Source organism: Mytilus trossulus, chromosome 2 (genome assembly GCF_036588685.1).
Source record: "Mytilus trossulus isolate FHL-02 chromosome 2, PNRI_Mtr1.1.1.hap1, whole genome shotgun sequence".
In the NCBI taxonomy this organism is placed as follows: domain Eukaryota; kingdom Metazoa; phylum Mollusca; class Bivalvia; order Mytilida; family Mytilidae; genus Mytilus; species Mytilus trossulus.
In genome coordinates, this window is record NC_086374.1 from 100,812,523 (window position 1) to 100,835,574 (window position 23,052).

A 23,052-nucleotide genomic window follows, 5' to 3' on the forward strand; every position below is an offset into this window, starting at 1 on the left:
TGTTTTGATATTGAGGAATAATTTTGTATCGGTAATATATGTTCCTTTTGTATGTGTATGTGTACATGTATGCTAGAGCATCTTAAAAATTGGAGATAACTAAATTTTAATTTTGATATACATTTTTATATATATACATTTTACATTCATTCACATCTTTCCAGTATTTGAAGGATAAAATATGAAAAAAAAAACCAACATATTTATGTATAATAATTAATCGGTTTCAGTACGAATTTTGAACAGAACCTTTTGCAATTAAAAAGAAAGTCAGAAGAAAAAAGGAAAGAAAATATTTGTTTATTTCCATGACTTATTATTTTAATTTTGTGTCTAAACCTGTTTTTCCAATTATATATTTTCATTATTTTATTTATCTTTAAAGACAACTTTGTATTTACTTAACGGGAATGTTTACATATATGTAAACATCAAATAGAGTGGTGCTAATCCTTTCATCTGGGAGGTATCAAGCCGCTAAAACATCACACAATTCTTTTGAATAACCCCGATTACATGGATGATGACAAAATGATTGGATTCTAAAAAATACCTAGAGGGGAGTTAAGGACCGATTATCCAAAATCCACAATCTTATTTTCTTGTTGTTCAAGTATTGTAACGCCTTTCACCGCAGAAAGGAAAACTTGTTGTGAAATATCGGTACAAGTCTATAGGGTTAGAGTAATCCTATTGAAAAAATAAAATAGATAGAGCCGTTGATAATCAAATCTAAACAGGATCGTTTTGTTAACGTGTTATTTCTTTTGATTAAAGGAGTGAAAATCCTCGCCTTTCGGAAGGATCACAGCTTTAATCTTACATCTCATGTTATTCAATATTTTGAAAATAGGTAAATTACTAAGTAAATAAATAAAATTGGTGTGAAGTAATTGGAAACGAAGTGTGTTTGATTTTCACCTTAAAGATTGTTTTTGTTGTTTCCTACCTGTTAAAAGAATGATTTTAATAATTTCCTATTACTAAAAATGCAATACATTTCTAATTAAAATGCAATAGATTTCTATACCTTTAAAATTTATTTTAAAAGATACCTTTTACTTTCATCTTTCTCGAATTTCTGAAAGTCAACGGATGAAAAACGATTGTTGTAATGTAAACTGATAAAATACACAAATAAAATACACAGTAGACGAAATTAGTGAAGTTTGCAACTTGTACACCCATGGGGGACATTACATGTTTATTGAGCAATAAAATAATAATTATCCGTAAATGTAATGAAATAAAATCACAGCAATAAAAATACCGCTACTATACGTTTGTGACCAGCGAGCAAGACAGGAGGATAGAGAAAAAGTGTGAACAATTTACACCTTACAGATTTATAGGACAATAAAATAATAATTAATAATAAACTGATAAAAATTATGATTATCATTCTCCTACTCAAGTGCGCATTTTATGTAAATATAAATTATCATTGAGTTGCAGAAATTTTTATAATAATTTCTTTTTTGTATATTAAAAATAATTGTTTGTGCACAATTTTCAAATTATGATCGTGAATATTATATAAATTATAATTAAAAGTAATAAAATACTTATTGGGTACATATGAAAAAACAGCGTGAACATAATATTTCCAAAAAAATAAATTTTGGTAATGTTTTGAAATTAGCGAACAGAATGGGTAGATTACACTAATAGATAATATAATGATACAAATCTTCGAATTTTGGTTCAATTTCAACAAATTATCTGTAAACAAACTAATAATAAATTTCCAAAAATGTCGTGATAGTAGCAAAATACTCTATTTCGTTTCGTAATGAAATTCATTATATAGACGAGAGATCTATCAAATTAATTTCTTTCAATGAAACGAACATTTTAAATTGAGCCATGTGTAATTCTCCTTGTTTTATTCACTTCAAAGAAACAAACAAATGTATAATTAATGAGAAAAATTGTTCTGTCCATGTTTTCAAGAAGGGTAGAGCGGATGGGTACAAACCAAAGAAGATATGTACAACAGCAGATCGCTCTTGTACATTTCACATCAAACATTAGATAATAAATTAGTTTTGTGCTATGCATGTTGTTTATAAAAGATGAATAGAGAAAGGAGAAGAACTGCCGAGTTTTTCGATATTTAACGTTGTTAGCTTCTTTGTAATTTTATTAGTGTAAAATCTCAACAATAAGATTGTTTCTAGATAGCCAAAAATACAAAAATACAAGCATATGCCATTGTCAAAATATAAGTTTGAAATACGTGACAACATGCCTTTTCCAAAGTTAGCGAGAGATCTGAAAGTAAGCATTATATATAGTATGTATAGAACAGGGATAAAGAAGCAAATGCTTCCTACCTCTCATATTTATTCATATAATAATTAAATCTAAAAAGGAAAAATAAGAGACCAGAAAAAGGGGGGATTACACAATACATGCACAAATAGTATGGTTTATATCGTCATTGAACTACGAAAAGGGAAAATTCGGTAAATTGAAGGACAAAATACACTTTGAATGCTTAATAAACCGCGATTGATTGATTGTTGGTTGTTTAACGTTCAATGTAAATATTGAGCTATGACTGAAAAAAAAGGTCCAAAAATTTATTTTTCCTTTTCTCTTCTTTTGTTTTATGTTTATGTAGAGGTTACAAATTATTTCTACAAATTAGAAATGAGGATCAGACGTCTTCATTATCAATAATTAATGCAAAATGGCATTTTGGTGTACATCATCATTATCTGGTTTACCGTAAGACTCAAGACGTATGCACGAGACTAAATGAGTGGCATTGTATCAGTTCGGAGTAAAATCTTCGCATTTTTAAAATCAAAATTATTAAAATATGCCCTACTAAAGGAGGCAAGGTGAAATGGAGAAAGAAAGAAAGAAAAAAACACATATCATTTAAAATTCTACAAACGAAAGTAGAAATACAATTTCATTGATAATTTTACACTTCATTTCAACCGTTCTCATGCGAAATTTATATTCTATTTACGATAAATTTTCCTCGATTAATTTATTGTTTAAATGATTGTTTTGAAATTAAATATCATACTGCAATCACTAATAGTTATCATTCCTTCGCAAATGAAAATACAATGATTTTCAAAGAAACATATAAAAAAAATCATAAACGTTTGTAAAATGATTGAAAATAGGGAATTAAATGAAAAATAATGTGGTGCCATATGTTTGCTTAACTTCAGAAAAAAATATGACCTAAATAACAAAAAGATGACAAAAACAGTTTCAAAACATTATGTATAAGAAAGCAATGTGATTTAGATATTGGTTTTTAAGTGCATTTTCAAAATACTTAAATTTGAGCCATTATAGTATGAAATTTACGTATCCTGTTCTAGATTTGTATAAATGTACAATATTCATTTTTGATCACCTTATATTGATTCATATATATATTTTCATTGAATTATGATTTCAATGGAAATATTGTTAGTTTAGACTTCTCCAATAACGACACGGTTGAGTGGTGTTCACGAACCATGAAAATGATGAGGTTTGCCTACTGGCAAAATATGTGAATATAAATATAATTTGTGGTCATAAATACAATCATAACACATTGAGATTGACAAGACAAACTACTGCATAAAACTTGTAAGTAAAATATAATATAAAATACACTCAATTTTGAATATTATTGAAATGATCCTCCAATAATCATTGATTTTAAATTTTATTTTCAGATTAAGCAATTGACAGAATAGCAGAAGACATTAATCACGTGCTTTCAGAGAATTAATTCGATTGGTCGGAGCAAGAAGTCACATGCATCATTCTGAATAGTGAAATTTGTATGACGGCTAGTGGGGGTGGCTATTTGAAAAATATTAGAAAGTCATAGATTGCCTTAATGTTCAAACACAAATCATTAAGAAGATAAAATAGACTGTACACATATGAGTTCATACTACAATAACATTTTACCAGCACACGTTCCGGTTAACTCCGGACCTACGGATATGTTTTACCACCGACCAGAAAAGAGTTTGGACACTGGAAGTTTTCATTCATCATCTTATAATAATATGTGTTACGAAAACGAAAATCCGTCCTATGGAGTAGGAAACTATCAGTGTTATCCTTCTATGTACGACAGACTTCATGAAACATCACCGCCAAACCAACCTATGAACTTAGCTAAAGCACAAAACTTTCAAAGTGGAGGTAGTGGGAACGTGTTTCCATATCAGTCAACGAATACGTTTAACCATTTAAGTCATCTACAAAATTTACAAAATTTGTCATATCCGGATGATCGACCTAATTGTATAAAAAATGAGGACAGTTGCATTCCCACACCTCCACCAAATTATCCTATATTGGACACACATGCGGGCGGACACCAACATCACCAACTCCCAGTCTCGGGACATCATGACATTTCACATCATCCACATTTTAATTCAAATTCTGTGCAAATGAATGGACTTTCAACTCAAGGGATGTCTTCTGTTTATCCATGGATGAGGGCAGCCATGAATGGAGGTAATATATTAAAATTTCAATTTAAGATTTCATTTTTTTTGTTATATTTTCTGTTGGGGGTACATTTTAATTCTATTTCTGCATTAAAGTTAATGCAACATGGAGCAACCAGCAGCTTTCGAACTTCTTGATAAATATGTTATGTCAAATTCAAAGACTTAGAGGAAAGCAGTAAATCAACTAAATGTTTCATTTTAATGGCTAAAGAATTATTTCCGCAGCGCTAATACCGCGATAAGCTAGTGTGAAACAAGGCTTCAACGGCCTCGCTTCAGTGTTTTACACATCATTCAATCTTTCATCATCTTTTCAGAAAAACGAATTAGTTTCTTTTGATTTTGTGTTTTTGCTAGTCATATATAAGTTTGCACTTTCTATTTTGGAAATATTTTTCTTTTGATCTTCTTGAAACAAAATGTTAAATATATGCATGATGTATATCACATCTCTCTAAAACAAGGTATAAAAGTTGTAGGAAATCGTAAAAAAATATTTATAACGCACTAAAACAGACAGACAAAATAAAGATATTGTTGATAAATAGTTATCATTTGCATAATATTTGTAACAGCTTTTATTATCAGATCACTGACTTATGTTTATTAACAAAAAACCATTAATAACTCTACTTCATAATATACATAAATGTTTGATTCTTAAGAAAATATATTTTAAATTTCATACAAAAAAAAATATATAATGGAAATTGACCAAAGGAAATACAAGTTGTTTTACTTATATTTTGATTATTATTAAATGAATTTTTTCAATACTGAAAAGAAAACGAGAAAAGAAATTGCACCCCTGTAAGATTTGTAGTCATGGTATAAATTTAGGTAGACGGTTTTGTGACACGTAGTTAGTATAATCGTATGAATATTAGGGAAATAAGCAAAATAAACAAAACAATTTGAGGGATCTGCGTCAGTGACACAGCAAACCAACTACTCAATACAAACAGAAAAATATCTGATTTTAAAAACAAGGAAATGATTGCGAATATGTCCTTCTACCTAAAGTAAAATATAAGGCTTTATAAATAGATTTTTAAATTAAAAAACATAATTTTAAGCAGCTTGAAGCATGGGCTGAAATGTTTACAAAGAGGTTTTACTCTATTTTCTATTTTTTCAAACGTATATCTGCATAGACGGGCTTAAGTATTTTATAAATTTCCATTGTTTTTGTTTACTAAATTCCTTTATGCAGATTTCTTGCTAAACGTGGAAGATATAACACATATTTATACATATAAATTGTACCGTTATATAAAGTTTATGAGGTGCGAAGATAGAACAAACGAGTACAAATAAATGCATTGGTCAACTGTCCTATAACGGTCACTTTAGCCGTAAAATAATCATAAAGTAGACTTATTTACGACTTAACCTTTGAAAGGGACCTATGGCTATGGAAAGTCTAAATCATAGCCTTTCCTTCTAAAAGCAGTTATTTATGTGATTTTCTACGCTAAGGTATTGTGAATTTTATTGCGATTCATCCCGTGTAATGCGATTACACAATTGAACGGTGATGCATCTAGATTGAATTTTATGCTAAAATAAATAATAAAACGTAACAGAGAAAACATCAATAACTAGACATCGACACAATAAGCTGTTTAAAATGCTTAAAATACAATGCTTTAAATAATGTATGGTTCTTCATTGTTTAAATACCATGCTTAAAATCACATGAGTTGAAAGTTTCAAAATAGCATTTTCTTTCTCTCTGTAACTTTGCTGTCTCTGATAAACGAAAATATGGGTTTTCTCTTTAAATTCATCCGAAAAGAAAACAATTTCCTGTTTTTAAAGTACATTTTTTTTCTATTAATTCCAAATTTTCTGAGTCATTTTCTTTAAAAAATAACATTTTGTTACAAATATCTTTTAAACTTCCCATTGATAGTATTTTTTCTATCACAGTAGAGGCTAAAAATGAAACGTTTGAAAATTATAAAAGGAAACATTTAATGCCTGAACAAATTCCTAATAGATGAGATAAATTCTACTGTATATATGTTTTTAATGTGTCATAAAATTAAATATTCGAGAATAGAAAAAAATATCAGAAGCGGTATTCTTTTCATTTTTAAGAAAAACAAATGCGCACAAAATATTTATATTAATATGGATAATATTTCAGTAAGTTCTTTTTGTATTAAAAAGAAAATGCTAGTTAAGGTAAATGCAAAATCTTGAAATAAACCAAACGCTGAAAACCTTGAAAAAAATACATTAATTTAGAAGTATATAACAAAATGAAATAAAAGCGAATGTAATGATAGATATCCATTTTTGAAAGTAAGCATTGACGCTTATTTCAGATGAATAATGATTTTCTGTGTATATAATATTACTAAATATAATACTATTAACCTTCTTTTGATAAATAACACTAGAATTTGTCTTGTAATTCGTAGAAGATATAAAAGGATGCATTGAGGCGATTCGTAGTGTTAAATATCATAAATGATCATTCAAATAGTTTTATATCTTGCTCACAGATTTTTTTTCTAAAAATGAATTTAATTCTCATTTCCCTATATTTCGTGTCAATATATTTCATGTTCTATATTTGACATAAATATTTCTAAATAAATTTGTACGTACTTGACCTGAAATGATGAACGTTTTGATCTACTGAACGGATTTAATGATAGATCACGTTAATTATAAATAATTTGGATTAAGATTCCTCGTACAAGTGAACCTATTTTTTTCTCAATTTTCTGTAGTGGTTTTCATCCCTAAGCATCATTACAAATCCATTATTTAGATATCATCCTTCATATCCAAACCTCATTAATTTCAAATTAACTACAGGTTTGTTTAAAAAAGATTTAAAACCGACGGTCAATATTTTTTTTCTTTTAGAGAAATGACAGGACAAAATTTGTCGACAATGAACGACTATAGAAATACATTTATCTTAATGAAACATACACCTATTATTAAATATGAATTTATGATAATAATGTAAACAAAGACGGTTTGAAGATATATTGTGAAACATGATATATTAGAATAAACCTTGTGACCATAGAAAGATCATAATTTCCGTTTTATCTATGCAAGATGCTCGTTACAAAACTAAGGTATTTGGAAAAATAGTAATGCATTTTCTATGGAAATAGAATAATAAAACTCATCATGCGGTCACGAATTTGATATTCAAGATATAAATAACATCACCTGTCTTGGATCTAAGCTACTTGACAAATTCTTATTTAGATGCATTTTCAAACAAATGTCGAAGGTCAATCCATTGAATTATCTTAATTATTAAAACAATTGAAGAGGATCGTAATAGAAGATCTCATTCATTAACATATTGTAATTTTTCCGATTTATGTATACAAGGTAACGGAATACGTATTTCAACCATCCTTTGATTTTTATTAAAACGATATTGTGATTTGAAATAAAATTTGTGATTTTTCTTTAAAACAAAAATACAATTTTAACCTGTAATAAGTTATTCATATTGACTTGCATGTCAATTTAAAAGCAGACACAAAACAAAGACGTCTGGTTTTATTTTTTCTCTCAAAATCATGAGTAATTTTAGAAAGTCGTCTACATTTAGAAGCCTTGATAAAAAAATTAGAAAGCCCATCGACGAGTTTCTGCATTAAAATAAAGTGGATTTTCATAATCTACAAAATCTTCGGAAAATTACGGAAATAATTTATAATGTAATAATTTGGTATGCTTAGTTGTCTTTTAAATCATCATGTCATACGTAGCTCACTTGACAATGAAATATATGTGTAGGCTAACATGTCAGCTTTTCACTCTCACTAAACTGTTTTGTCATAGTGTTATTTACAAATTAAATATGGTCATAACGACCTATGCATTCACGCTAAATATGGTACGAAAAAAACATTTATTTGTACCATTTTCCTGCCTTGTGGTATTTTTTAATTATTATTCTGAAGCAAAATATGGGGCGAGAATTTAAACAGATATATTTGGTTCCTTGAACTCTTATTTGCATATATTATTCAGAAGTTTTGTCTGCTTTTAAGACGTGATGAAACAAAAATTAAATCAATCAATCAATCAGTGTCTTTCACTTTCACTACGATCCAAGTGTACCAAAACAAAGACAAGATGACTGTTTTTTTCATACATGTGATTCTTTCGGCGGGAGTCATAATCTCCCGCTTTCCTGACCCTCTTCCTTCCCTCCCATTAGAATTTGAAATCTTCCGCTTTTTGAAAGTGCCAACATTGAAAAAAATTCAGTAGAAATGTTCCTCATATGTAGAACCGTGAAAAAAGAGGTCAATGCATTCCATACACATAGTTTTGGTATACATGTATTATATAGTTTTTCGGCCGTTTTCTGCTTTTGTTCGGTTGTTGTTTCTTTGACACATTCTCCAGTCCCATTCTCAGTTTTAATATCTTCATCATTACTGTTTTTGTGTTAAAACAGTGATCAGAATTTGAAGTCTTTGATTTTAATCCATTTGTCTACCTCTCTATTTCGTTTATCTCTGCACGAAATCGTTACCTCTGTCGTTATTCTAATCGTCTGAACTCTCTCCTATACATACATACAAGATACTCTTTGATTTCTAATAAACGTCTTTAAACCTCAATTATAACATATCTACCCCTCTTACATGTTTCTTTGGAACAGTTTTTTGAAGATATACACAGCGCCTGTTTTAAACTAACTTAAGCCATTCTAATGCATGTTACAATCATACAAATCTGATTCAAGTTTCCTTTCTACGACTCTGAAATATAACATTCTCATTAACAATGAAGTTAAAAATAGGAACTTATATTCATTATTAATTCCACCGTGTTTTGTTTCTATATTGATAATAAAATTACAGTTATAGACTCTTAATTTGTTATTAAACATGCTCTAATAACCGTCTTTGAATTTTTCCCAGCAGACTTTCGTATCATTGTGTTAGACATAATATTGTTCTTGATCTTACCACAAGATAAGGCGGTGTACCTAATAAAGGAGTTAATATTTAATAGTATACGTTCTATATATTGAAAACTCTCGCATGCATATCGTCATGTCATCGTTAGACAATAGGAAGAGATCTTATAGGAGTTAAAACAAATATAAGAAATTCCTCTTACTCATTTGACACAAATACACCACCACTCAGATCTAGAACTCTCATCGATTTAGTAAAAAGATATCTGTTAGTTGATGAAACTGGCTCATGTGAAAAGATCAAATCTGCTGGCGAAACTCCATCAATAAGTTCCCGTCAATACTGAAATGATATATTGTAATGGCTCCTTTGGGAAGTGTTCAAACAGTCGAATGACATTTTACAAAATACAGAACATACATAAATCATTGAAGAATTTTTCTATGGAATTAGAAATTATCATAACTTTGTTTGCCTTTCCATCTTGAAATCCACACGGAGGAGTAAAGTTAATAAGTCCGTTCAGACACGATTGATAAAAAACGAGTTTCGATTCAATTATATGGCATATAACCTTGCCCTCAGTAATGTATTCTTAATGGCTTTTATGCAATTTCTCTAACAGATTTGCTATTCAAAAAGGGTTGATAAAAAAGGGGGCTATCAAAAACTATTATTTGAAAGTTAAAATACAATGTCATTAATAAAAGTAAAACAAATAGTTGATGGAAACTAAAGATTGAATAACACAAGCACACAATAGTCAGGGGGTTATCCCAAGTGTCCCGGACGGGTTAGCAGTTTTATAAAGAGTATTCAATTTTGGCTGTTGCTATATTATTCTGTGCAAGACTCGACTCTTACTCTGAACCATCTTATGTTCAGTAATTTATATTGCCCGACTGACTTCTTTGTTTACGGGTATTCGTGCACATATGACTGTTTTGGTTTATGTCTACTAACAAACAAACATTGGGAACAAAGATAGCAAAAGCTACACCTGATTACCAAGGGGGGATCACCCGACTACTCAATTTTAACTGACTCCGACGCTTTTCATGATATAGCATTTCCTATACAGCAATGCCTTGAATGTAGTTTTTGCTGAAGATTGCAAATTGTAAATATGATGTTTTTCAAGTACTAATATTTTTACAGTTAACAATTCTAAAATTTGAAGCAAAACATTTGTTCTTGGTTTTCTGAGCTTTGCATGTTTCTAAGAACTTAGCTGCCTGCATGTTTCTACGAACTAAGCTGCCTGCATGAGTATGGTAGAGGAGAAACTCGTGTTTAATAGTTATTTGCTTCCATTCGGTATAAGCACCAAACGCTTTCCATCTTATTGTGTTCCTCAACCAAGTTATTGAAAGATGTGTTGCAGTGTACGAAAAACAATTAACCTATATCACCAATTACACATCAATTTATTCCGATGATAGACAGAATATATATATAAATAAAATATCTGCTATTGTAAAGTTTAAAATCTTAAAAAAGAAATAATATATTTGAAATTCAACTCTCTTTTATATTGGTCAGCAGGGGATAAAAAGATTATCATAATTACGCCACTTTCATTATTCAGAAAATAAATCAGAAAACTAATTCCGTTCGTAGTCCTTCGACCTTTAGGGTGTATAAAGTCATGCTTTCTGATTGATTTAGAGAAATAGTATAACATTAATTTGTCCATATTAATATGAAACCATCGTGATTCAGCACATTTGTCTCACAATAAACCATGAATGAATTAAATAGTTTTTGTATGCATATTTCAAAGGAAATTCTAGAACAGGCTTTGACAATCTTCACTACGCAAGTTTTCGTTCAGTTTTTATGTTTTACCGTGATTTGATTGAAATTTCGTATTAATTCAGTCAATTGCTATTTCAACTTAATAATGATGATATTAATGATAAAATTACGTAATGTTAGATCAGGGTTTTTTTTCTATTTCTGTAATTATGGCTTTCGTATTATTAGTATTTGATCTTTGAAACTTCAAACAACAAAGAGAATAAACACGTTAAATAATAAATGATATCTGAATAACCATATCGAGATATTTTATGAATTAGATTAACAATGAATAAAGAGTTATTTCTCTTTAGTTATAACTTGAATATTATGCGAAATAAAGAATGACATCCGTGTATGTACGAAGTTCAGAGCAAAAATGTGTGCTTTTAACTTTTTATTTTCACAACTGGTAATTTCTTTTAAACAATTCTGCAAAAGGATGATATCAATTTGGTTATTTGTTAGGCTTTTTCTATGTTTCTTTTTTATTTTATCGTATATAGCTCCTCAGATAAACAGGTTTTTATACAGTCATGGATTTAAAAGCTTTGACTTTGACCGTTTCCAATGAAGGTTAACCGTGAAAACGCGTCGGACGCAACAAATGTATCATATGCTAGTTTCCTTTCCATTGTTGATTCTTGTTTCTTTAATGTTTTTTCTCTTTATTTTTAGATGTAACATATGAACAAAAGAGAACGAGACAAACATATACGAGACACCAAACATTAGAGCTAGAGAAAGAATTTCATTTCAACAGATATCTGACGAGACGGAGGCGAATAGAAATTGCACATATGCTAGGACTTACAGAAAGACAAATTAAAATTTGGTTTCAAAATAGGAGAATGAAATGGAAGAAAGAAAATAATATACCAAAATTAACTGGACCAGATAGGTCAAAACCGGAAAATGACTCTGAAAGAAGAATTGTTGCAAGTCCCAGTTCAGATGAAGCTAGTTTTTCAAGTTGATATGCATAAATCCTCGCTTGTGTTATAACTCAGGGTAAAACTGAATTTGTTCTACAAGAAAACTGTACAATTTGCTCAGATTCGAAGTGTGAATATTTGAGGACAGACTTTTCCGAGTGCTGAGGCAATGTTGGTAAAAACATGGCGTTTGATATTATTGTGATTAAGTATTTAGTAATTACGAATTTAAATCCAGAATGTCGTGTTTTATATATTTAAGCATAATTTATTGTGAAATATCTGAAGGAAGAAATAATAAAAATGTTAATAGTTTATTTACTTTTACCCTCCTTTTCTTCATTTAAACGTTTCATACACTACTGAACCCGATCGTTCTTTCTGTATTTTATTGGTTGAAAAACAAAATCATAGTTAAATCAAGGAGGTTGTATTATATTTAAATATAATCTCATTGGTTTAATCTAGTGTATTAAAAATATACATCCAAAGTATAAAAGTGTAAAAATAATTTGAAAAAAAGTCAAAGAAATTTTTATAATCTTACAGTTTTATCAAAAGTTAAAAAATGGTACATTTCGATATTATGAATTTTCTTTAGTACTTAAACACAAAGGAAAATAGGTAATACAACTGCTCAAAAGACTTTATAATTTCCATCTTTTACTCAGACTAAAATCTGACCCAAGATTTCAAGGATACAATTTTTGTCTGACGATTCTTACAACTGACAAAAAAGAATAAACTAGAAGCAAAAATCATAAAAAAAAACCAGCAATCGGAACAGAAATAATGTTGGGTATTTTTCCTTGTGAATATTCATTATTCCGTTTCTTACTGACAATGGCGATTATTCATGTTTTTTTCTAGGACCAAAATTATATTTCTATAGTATAAGAGAATTTATTTTATACTATGAAATGTCCATGCATGCCATACAATTTAAAATCAAAATAATACTAATAATGTATTGAAATGGCATTACAGACAGCAACGTAACAACAGCTAAATCTAGACGTCAAAAGATAGTGTTCTACAGTACACATGATCATTATATAACAGCCTCTAATTCACCAAGACTATGTTGTTAAAATGCAATTGCTCAGAGATGATCATTAATAACAAAAATGGATAGGATGCACAACATCTAATTACAATACTATTATAAAAAAGACTTGCTGACTATGCTGTATGGGCTTTGTCCATTTTTGATGGCCATACGGCGACCTATAGTTGTTACTTTCTGTGTCATTAGGTTTCTTAATTGAAGAGAGACTGACAATCGTTCCACACCTTCTTATTTTTATTTTTATTTGAATAGGCAGGGCATTCATTTATTAAGTAATATGCACGCTGTGTTTTGCATATAATTCTTTTTTTTTTTTTTTTTTTTTTTTTTTTTTTTATAGTTTTCCCTATATCCTTAGACTCCTATATAACTGTATGGTCACTATTTCAGCCTGACACCAATGAGGTTGTTGTTTCAGTCAGTCACGTCATGAAGAAATTGTTTTTTTTATTATTATTACTGAATTGTTCAAGGGCAGGCTAACATTCAGCCGTTAAAAAAAAAAATTGTGTAAAGAAGGAGTTAATTTGTTTTGGGTGGTTAAAATTTTATGTACAATCAACAGCCGTGTCTATTATTTTTTCTTCTAAAAATGAAAAAGAAACAGTTTATTTGAATAATTATGATTCGTTGTCGAACTAGAAAAGTTTATTTAAAACACGTTTTAGTTTGAAATTTTTAAATTCAAATAATAATATGCATAAAAATTAAATTTACATATTTTAATAATATTGAAAATTCATGTTTAGAAAGGAGGAGTTACAATATGATTTTAGATTATCAAGATATTTGAATTCTTCAATTCAACCTTTCAAAAGTTATATTACTAGTAATAAATGATCAAGATTATATTATTTAAGCACCTTATGACAAGAAAGTCCGTTGTAGTGTCACTATAGGGCATGGATTATTTGACCGAAAATGACCATTTTAGACATCATTAGAAGTGACCAAGTTAAACTATCCGTGTTGGTGACCTTTTCTATTTGGATAAGGCTTTTTGTTAATCAAATTAAAATAATAATGACAAATTCTTTAAAACCAGGCTTAAAATGCAACATAAGTTTTAAACACATTCAGGCTAATCAAAAATGTAAGATACCAAAATATTCGAAGGAGATTCTAAGAGTAAACTATGGTACCAATGGTCTTAAAAGGCATGGTCACTTTGTTTTCTACCTGAAACGTGACCCAACAAAATCTTGCACTCATTTGTTTTACTATTCTTATTACTATTTACAAAATGGCAATAGGTTTTATTGGCGACATATCTATTTTATGTTGCAGTTTCTGGTTATGTTTTATCTTTTATTGATGGCTAAGGTAAACGTTTTTTTCTAATTTTGCAGGCAAAAAACGTCTAAGGCGAAAGCCAAAAATTATACATAATATAGTTGAATAGTAAATGCAAAGATTTCATACTATTTTATTTGCCACTTTTTTTTTCTGAAAGTCAGTTACAAGATGTTCCAAAACTTTTTTTTATCTGGGCTAAGGTCAAAACAAAAGCATAAACACAACATAAGTGAAATGATTAAACAAACAAAGAAATGAATAAATAAATAAGATAAACTTGTCGAATTTTACATATACGAACAGAACAGAACAGAACAGAACATAATTTATTTCCAATTAAGGGCCCACAAGGGGCATACAGAGTATACATGAATAAGGAAAAAGAATATTAATTTGATAGATACATAGATACAAACATTATTTTACATACAGTAACAATATAATTACTAACTCATATTCACTTTAATAAATTTACCAACAGCATTAAGGACCTGATTGTCTTCACAGTTTAATAAATAAATAAATTTATGCTGATTATCCAGTATAGAAAAAATCGGAATTCTTTGGCAAACAAAGTCAAAGAGAGCATCTCTATCTGATTTAAAATTTTCACAGTTAGTTAAAAAATGGATTTCATCTTCAACACAGCCAGAGGAGCATTTTTTGCAAATTCTTTCATTTCGTGGAATATTTGAAAAACGTCCAACTTCAATTTGAAGCTTATGAGCAGAAATACGTAATTTGCATATAGATCTTCTTATATCAAAGTCCTTAATTAAAGATGGTTTTCAACGATCTATTGACAAAGTTTCAATATATTTGCTCCTAGTCTATACGTGTCAAGATTGAATTCTGCAGACACGTCAGAAAATCTGATATCACCATAAAATTCCAAAATAGACAACATCTGACTAGTATTCTTGCACATATTTTCATTGTGAAATCTGTTTCCTAAAACTCTGGTGTTGTATTACACTCATATGTCGTCTGAGTAGAGAGTTTGTATGATGAATGTTAAATCTAAAGGTTACCCAAAGAATGGCTGCTGTATTTGCCTTGATTATAAGTCATCATCGATGACTGGCTATGCAAACATATTACTTATATCCGTTTGACTTTGCAGGATGTATAAATCTAACGTTTAACCAATGAATGGCTGTTTTGTTTGCGTTGTTATAAGTCATTGTCGATGACTTGCTTTACAGTATTATTTGTTATATCCGTTTGACTGCATGGTCAGAATGTATATAAAGATTACCCAGAGATCAAAGAATGGCTGCTGTATTTGCCTTGGTTATAAGTCATTGTCGATGATTTGCTATGCACGAATATTACTTATATCCATTTGACTTTGCAGGACGTATAAATCAAAGGTTTACCCGAAGAATGACTGTTTTGTTTGCCTTGGTTATAAGCCATCATTGATAACTTGCTATGCACGAATATTACTTATATTCATTTGACTTTGCAGGATGTATAAATCTAACGTTTACCCAATGAATGGCTGTTTTGTTTGCGTTGGTTATAAGTCATCGTCGATGACTTGATTTACAGTAGTATTTATTATATCCGTTTGACTGGTCAGGATGTATAAAAAGATTACCCAGAGATCAAAGAATGGCTGCTGTTTTTGCCTTGGTTATAAGTCATTGTCGATGATTTGTCATGCAGCATATCGGTGATATTTTTTTGACTATGCAGGATGTATAAATACACAACAACGCCCAGTACAGATATGGACGATACAATATATAATCTATCGTTGTTCAAAGATTTAATTTTATTTTAACAGAATAATTATACCACAGCTATATAGGTTTTGTGTCTTGTTGTTAGGGTTAACGTGTTCGGTTATGTCATAACATCTTTACGGTTCCGTGAGGTGTCGATCTTGTTTATTGCTTATAATCATGTCTTTGCATATAAATACACGTGGTCAAGTGTTCTTTCAGATGAAGGTCTTGTTAAGTCCTTCATATCATTTTTCTCAGTTTGCTTCTGCTTGTCTTTCTGTAAAAAAAGAAGAAACTAGGGTTTGATTTCAAATGAAATAACATTCATCCGCGACACAATGAGGTAGGTTGAAGCATTTATACACTAGTAATGGCTATGATATCTATGGCTGAAGCAACTATAGGGTACTGTACAGCCTTCAACAATAAAAGGATTCACACGGGAAAAGAAACAGTCTGATTTATTTACAAAATAATACAAGTATTAAAACGAAAAATAAATAGGACAACACAATATCAGTCTCCTGACTTGGTATAAAGCACATACAGTATCTGGCGGGGTTTATTTTCAGGCTATATTTGTATCATTGATTTCTTTGCAATCGTTGAGGTGTCTTGGTTTTTTAACGTTCCTGAGAACGTTTGCATTGGTTAAGATATCTCAGTTTTCATTGTCCTTGAATATCTACCATCTGTGATGTGTCTGGAGGTTGAATTGTCCCTAAGCTTTCCTTAGCATCTGTGAAAGGTTTGGAGGTATTGGATCGTCCACTTTCTCTGTATTTTTTCAATCTTGTATTATACTTTGTATTTTTTCTTTGATGATTATGCTGATATTTGTGACTCTCTTTGATTGTCTTTGCTGATTAGAGATGTCAACTATATGCCTTGTTCTGTGGTAATCTAGGAAACGAATGTATAGGTTATTATTCAAGACACAAAAATATCACACGCACCAAACAATATATAAAGCAAAGGAACAACATTTTATTACAGTTCTTCATTTCCAAATGTCCTTTCAATTATACTGTCACTTGTATTTTATATGCATTTACTGAATGACAAGAGACATGTTAAACGTCAACCAGCCAGCGACCAAGAGATATGCTTCTTTATTGTTCTTTCAACAATTGAAAAGAAAACTTTTTATAAGACTGTATGCTTCGGAAGTGCTTTTCTGTATTAAACATCATTTGGAACGCTCAGAGTATTTGGAATCCAAGGATATATAAGAACCGAAACAGTCGAACAGCTAAATGACAACACAAAGGCCTTTTAAAATAACATTGTATATATTTTTGAATCTCGGTGTTTTGTATTTTTTTAGGTTGCTTTCGTGTCCTCTGAATTATAACCTTCACCGATTTGTCTTGGCATTCTTTTTTAAAAGTTTTTTTTTGTTCAAGATATTCTGCACCACGAAAAAATAGTGAACCGGATTACCCCTGTTCGTGTAACCCGATATGAAGTTGTTCTACATTCTGCCGCTTCCAGCTAAGTTGCTACTTGATGATTGGTTTACATGGAGAAAAACCATAACGATAATTAACTAAATGGATTGTAGTTTATAGATTTCAGAGATCAAAGGCGTTTTAACATACTTCTCTCGTAAAAATATTCCAAAGTCATTATATTTAATTAGCAATATTTTTTCACGCTTCTTAATATGTTTTCATTGTTTATAGGTCATATAAGTCTCTTAGAATTAAGTTTTATATAAGCAATAGTGTTATTTTTAAAACCTATTAGACATTTGATCCATTAAAATGTACAGAAATGTTACTTTTTAATTTTTCAGGTGTGAAGGCTAGTTTTCTATGTTATCGGTGTTACGAGGAAAACGCTCCTTTGAGGGAAGCTTAGAAGGCTCCTCAAAATGACTTCAAATTTTAATATCCCATAATTACTTTATGTAGCAACAAAAAGATAAACAACAGCAATTAAAAGGTACGGCATCCTCACTTTCCCTATGTAATGCACGCAGCTGTGAAGCTTAGTGTAAATGCTTAAAATGTAACAACAAAAACGATAAAAGCAAAAGCAATAACAACAACAAACACAATTAAAACACCAATAACAACAACAGCAAACACTATGATAACAACAGCAATAACAAAACCAATATCAACAACAGCAAAAACTATAACAACATCAGTAATAACAAAACCAAATATCAACAACATCAGCAATACCACCAACAACAAAACAAAATAATTAAATTTTCAATAAAATCAACCACAGCAACAATTAAAACATTAATAACAACAAAAGCAAACACTAAAATGACAAAAGCAATAACAGCAACAACAAAAACAACAACAAAAATAATTAAAACACCAATAACAACAACAGAAAACACTATAACAACAACCGCACACACTATACTTACAACATCAATTACAGCAGTAACAAAAACAACAACCAAACAACAACAAAAACAATTAAAACACCAATAACAACAACAGCACACACTATAATAACAACAGCAATAACAAAACCAATTTCGACCACATCAAACACTATAATACATCAGCAAAAACAACAACAACATTAAAAACAATTTAATCATAAAAAAAAAACCACAGCAACATTTAAAACAAAAAATACAACAATAGCAAACACTATAATGACAAAAGAAATAACAATAACAACAACAGCAAAGACAATAAAAACAACAGAAACTACAGTAACTACTACAACAAATACAATGACAACAAAATCAATATCAACAACCCCAGATTTGTTGTAATAATAATAATAATAATAATAATAATAATAATAATAATAATAATAATAATAATAAAAATAATAATAATAATAATAATAATAATACATTTGTATATGAATATATCAGAACTAATAAAAAATAATAATAAAAATAGTATACAAATTCTAATAATGTTCCATCGATTAGAAATGCATATAGAAATGCTGTGTTGGATTATTTACGAGACAAGTGAATCACTTTGGTCTAAAGCAATTAAGTTAACTAGAAATTCTTATTATCGATCCCTTACCAATTTAACAAATTGGTCCACAGTTAGAAGACAATATTTCACAATCTTTTTAAAAGCATTCCTCTGTAGAACATTGATAACACTTGCTTTACTTTGGTTTATGAACTTGCGTTCATATAGAACACAATTTTCTAATGACTTCATGTTGCTGAAGGTCCTCCCACGTATTAGAGGCAGGAACTCAACCCTGTCCACTGGAGATAAATGTCAATGAAAGACACATGCATTGGAATTATTATATTATATCAAAATATGAATAAATTTGCATATATCTGCATGTTATTATTGTCAGTCTAATGTATAACGATACACAGATAATGTATAATTGATCTTTATCAAGGAAATTACATTTATACAATGTATAAAATTCTTTCTTGCAATTCAGGGGGTTATATAAATTATAGAAGTTCCCATGGCTAAGAGTGAAACAATTTTATTATTTTACTTTTTATCTTATCATTTATTAAATCTTGTTCGAATATACATTCGGCCCAAAAAACAGAATGCATATAAATATTAAAAATTATGAAAAAAGTGTTTAGTTTATTGACTGATATCATAAATTGTTTACTTTAATTTATTGTCTTGTTATGAAGATAAAACAATTTTGATAATATCAAATAATAAAAAATAAAACGTTGTAAATATTTGATCAACTTGAATGATTTCAAATATTTTGTAAGAAAAAAGAAAAAGAAAATTAGTTATTATTTCTTCAAACAGAGCATAATTTAACATTTGACATTAATGTTCTCCCACTGAATGATTTTGACGGACATTAATTAATGTTACTATATAGTACAAAATTTGTGAAATTGCCTCGTGCGGACATTAAGATCGTAATCAATAAATCTATAATTGATATATGCAATCATAGACTGTTGAAATAACCCTTAGGTTTAACTAAACAGGTTTAAACACAATATCCTATCTATTACATAGATTTAAATACACGCGAATAGAATAGCTGTGGGAAAAGTAGAACAACGTGTGAAGATTTGCCAAAAAGAAGTTAAGTGTGCCTAACCTTGGAGCACCTTGCTTTATTTCCAACTTTGCAAAGCTCGGAGCCTGTAATTCAGTGATTGTCGTTTGTTGGTCTGTTGGTCTGTTGGTCTGTTGCTTATTTGCTTGTCGTTTATTATTTTGTACATACATTATGCCGTTGGTTTTCTCGTTTGAATTGTATTACATTTGTCATTTCGGGGCCTTTTTATAGCAGACTATTCGGTATGGACTTAGCCCATTGTTGAAGGCCATACGATGAACTGTAGCTAATTTCTGTGTCAGTTTGGTCTCTGGTGGAGAGTTGTCTCTTTGGTAATCATGCCACATTTTCTTTTTTATAGTTATCATAGTGCAAGCATTTGGTTCATCAGGCCTTTTTTAAGAATTACATATAATATTTTCGATTTGTAGCAGACAAGAATTTTTTATCAAGTCTCGTAAATTTATATATTTGATACAGTATTTTTATGCATTCGGAAACGGTGCTTCATTTCAAATTAATTTCACTTTAGTAAAATGATGTTCTTTTCTAGAGTCTAATTCGGGTTGTGTTCATAGACAATATTTCCATTCCAACTGAAATGGGAATGTTTCGTTAGCTTGAAAGACAACATCTTTACAAACTATAAATAGACGAGACTGAAATATACATTTGAAATTGATCAGGTAAACATTTGAAATTGACAGATTATTTTGAGTTATGAACCAAACATATCAATAATTGACTTGTCTATATTGATAGAATTTCATAATCCTAAAACCACATGTTTAGAAAAGAAAAACAGTAATACTCATCAATGCATTTCTGCCATTATGATAAACTATTACTTGAAGTATTTATAAATACTCTATCTCCTTATTTTCATTCTATTCATCAACATAAGAATAAACCAGCATCACCACCATTATCAAAATCATCTACACAAAACCATTACCACAACCATCACCATTACCATCAATATCATCACCATTCCATTACCATCAAAATGATCACCATCACCAAACCGCAACCATCATCATTACCATCAAAATCATCACAATCACCATCACCAAACCACAAACATCACCATCACCAAACCACAAACATCACCATCACCAAACCACAACCACCACCATCACACAACCATCACCAAACCACAAACATCACCATCACACAACCATCACCAAACCACAAACATCATCATCACCAAACCACAACCACCACCATCACACAACTATCACCAAACCACAAACATCACCATCACACAACCATCACCAAACCACAAACATCATCATCACCAAACCACAACCATCAACATCACCATCAAAATCATCCCCATCACCATCACCAATAACACACACATCATTATGAAACGCCACGACTGCCTTATGTTGATGATCAGCATTATATGCAGTGGTCGCAACATAATATGAAGTGATCACACAATAATATGCAGTGCTCACAACATTATATATTAAGTGGTCACACCATTATATGCAGTTGTCAAACCATTATATGCAGTGCTCTCAACATTATATGAAGTGCTCACAACATTATACGCAGTGGTCCCAACATTATATGCAGTTTGTCGGGACATTATATGCAGTGGTGAGTGGTCACAACATTATATGCAGTGCTCACAACATTATACTATTTTTGTTGATGAAGGTTATGATCAGTGATGGTGATGATGATAATTGATGTATGTAATGGTGGTGGTTCAGATTTGGTAAACTTCAGATTTTTTTTATCGGAAATTGCCGAATCCAAAGTCATGTAATCAGTAAGGCAATATACAATATTTAAAACTCTGATTGAAATAAGGAAATAAGAAGTATGATCAATTTACCACAAATGTTTTCCACACCAGGGCATTTTTAACTTATTTTGATCTTATTTTAACGCATCAGTTTCATCATATTCACAGACATGCAAGAAGTAAACCTCTCATTGCACTTTTGAATTTTTGTTTATTTATGATTATTTATGTTGGTCAGCGATGTTATTCGAAATCGAATTTTACTTAAACGCATACGATTTTCAATCTCATTTTAAAAAGCATGGCACAGCTATTTTTAGTGCAAAATAACCATTTTGTGAATTGTAGTTCTAAGTATAAAATTCGGACTATATATATGCTGTACACAAAAGTCTTATAAGTTTATACAATCTGAATTATCTTTAACTTCCTATTCCGCTACATAGACAATGTCCCCTCACAAAATGATTCAAACTTGCTCAGTCTTTAGTGTTTTTTATGTAGTGTTTGGGAACTTTTTTGTCTTTTCTATGTCCTCCGTTTTTAGGTAAAGTGTTGAAAGGAGTTTTGTTGATTTGCATCGACTTGTACGTTTTGAATTTACTCTTGGTATGTTCTGCTTCTTTTACAACCAAGATACAATTAAACATTTGCAATATTTAATTTGCACTCATACATTAACATAGGAACACAATTCATACATGTATATGACCTCTAGTTTTAACTTTGGTTAAATACAACACACGCCATGGTACTAGTTGGATCCAGTAACAAACAGTACGGTACAACTGAATATTCACATGTAACACCACAAAAGTACTCATCTAAAAAAAAAAATTCAAACCGGAAGTCCCTAAACAAATGGGAAAATCAAAAGCTCAAACACATCAAACAAATGGATAACAACTGTTATATTCCTGAATCGGTACAGGCATTTTCTCATGTAGAAAAATTGTGCATTTAACCTGGTATTATAGCTAGCGAAATATCTCACTTGTATGGCAGTCGCATTAAATTCAATTACATTGATGATGATGTTG

General features: G+C 30.0%; 2 protein-coding genes across 2 annotated transcripts; both read left to right on the top strand.

Moving 5' to 3' along the window:
• Positions 1-3,505: 3,505 nt before the first annotated feature.
• LOC134708544 (homeobox protein Hox-B5-like) lies at positions 3,506-12,467 on the top strand. Its single transcript, XM_063569175.1, has 3 exons — positions 3,506-3,606; positions 3,696-4,497; positions 11,894-12,467. The coding sequence occupies exons 2-3, from the start codon at positions 3,909-3,911 to the stop codon at positions 12,190-12,192; spliced, it is 888 nt and encodes a 295-aa protein (XP_063425245.1). The 5' UTR covers positions 3,506-3,606; positions 3,696-3,908; the 3' UTR covers positions 12,193-12,467.
• An 8,792-nt stretch (positions 12,468-21,259) lies between these two features.
• On the top strand, positions 21,260-21,607 carry LOC134706157 (uncharacterized histidine-rich protein DDB_G0274557-like). Its single transcript, XM_063564866.1, has one exon. The coding sequence runs from the start codon at positions 21,260-21,262 to the stop codon at positions 21,605-21,607; it is 348 nt and encodes a 115-aa protein (XP_063420936.1).
• The last annotated feature ends 1,445 nt before the right edge of the window (positions 21,608-23,052 follow it).

Bases quoted from the DNA above. Each gene is read 5' to 3' on its own strand.
- LOC134706157 (XM_063564866.1), top strand. From the start codon at position 21,260: ATGATCACCATCACCAAACCGCAACCATCATCATTACCATCAAAATCA.
- LOC134708544 (XM_063569175.1), top strand. From the start codon at position 3,909: ATGAGTTCATACTACAATAACATTTTACCAGCACACGTTCCGGTTAAC. The intron at 4,498-11,893 runs GTAATATATTAA...CTTTATTTTTAG, and splicing joins GAGGGCAGCCATGAATGGAG to ATGTAACATATGAACAAAAG.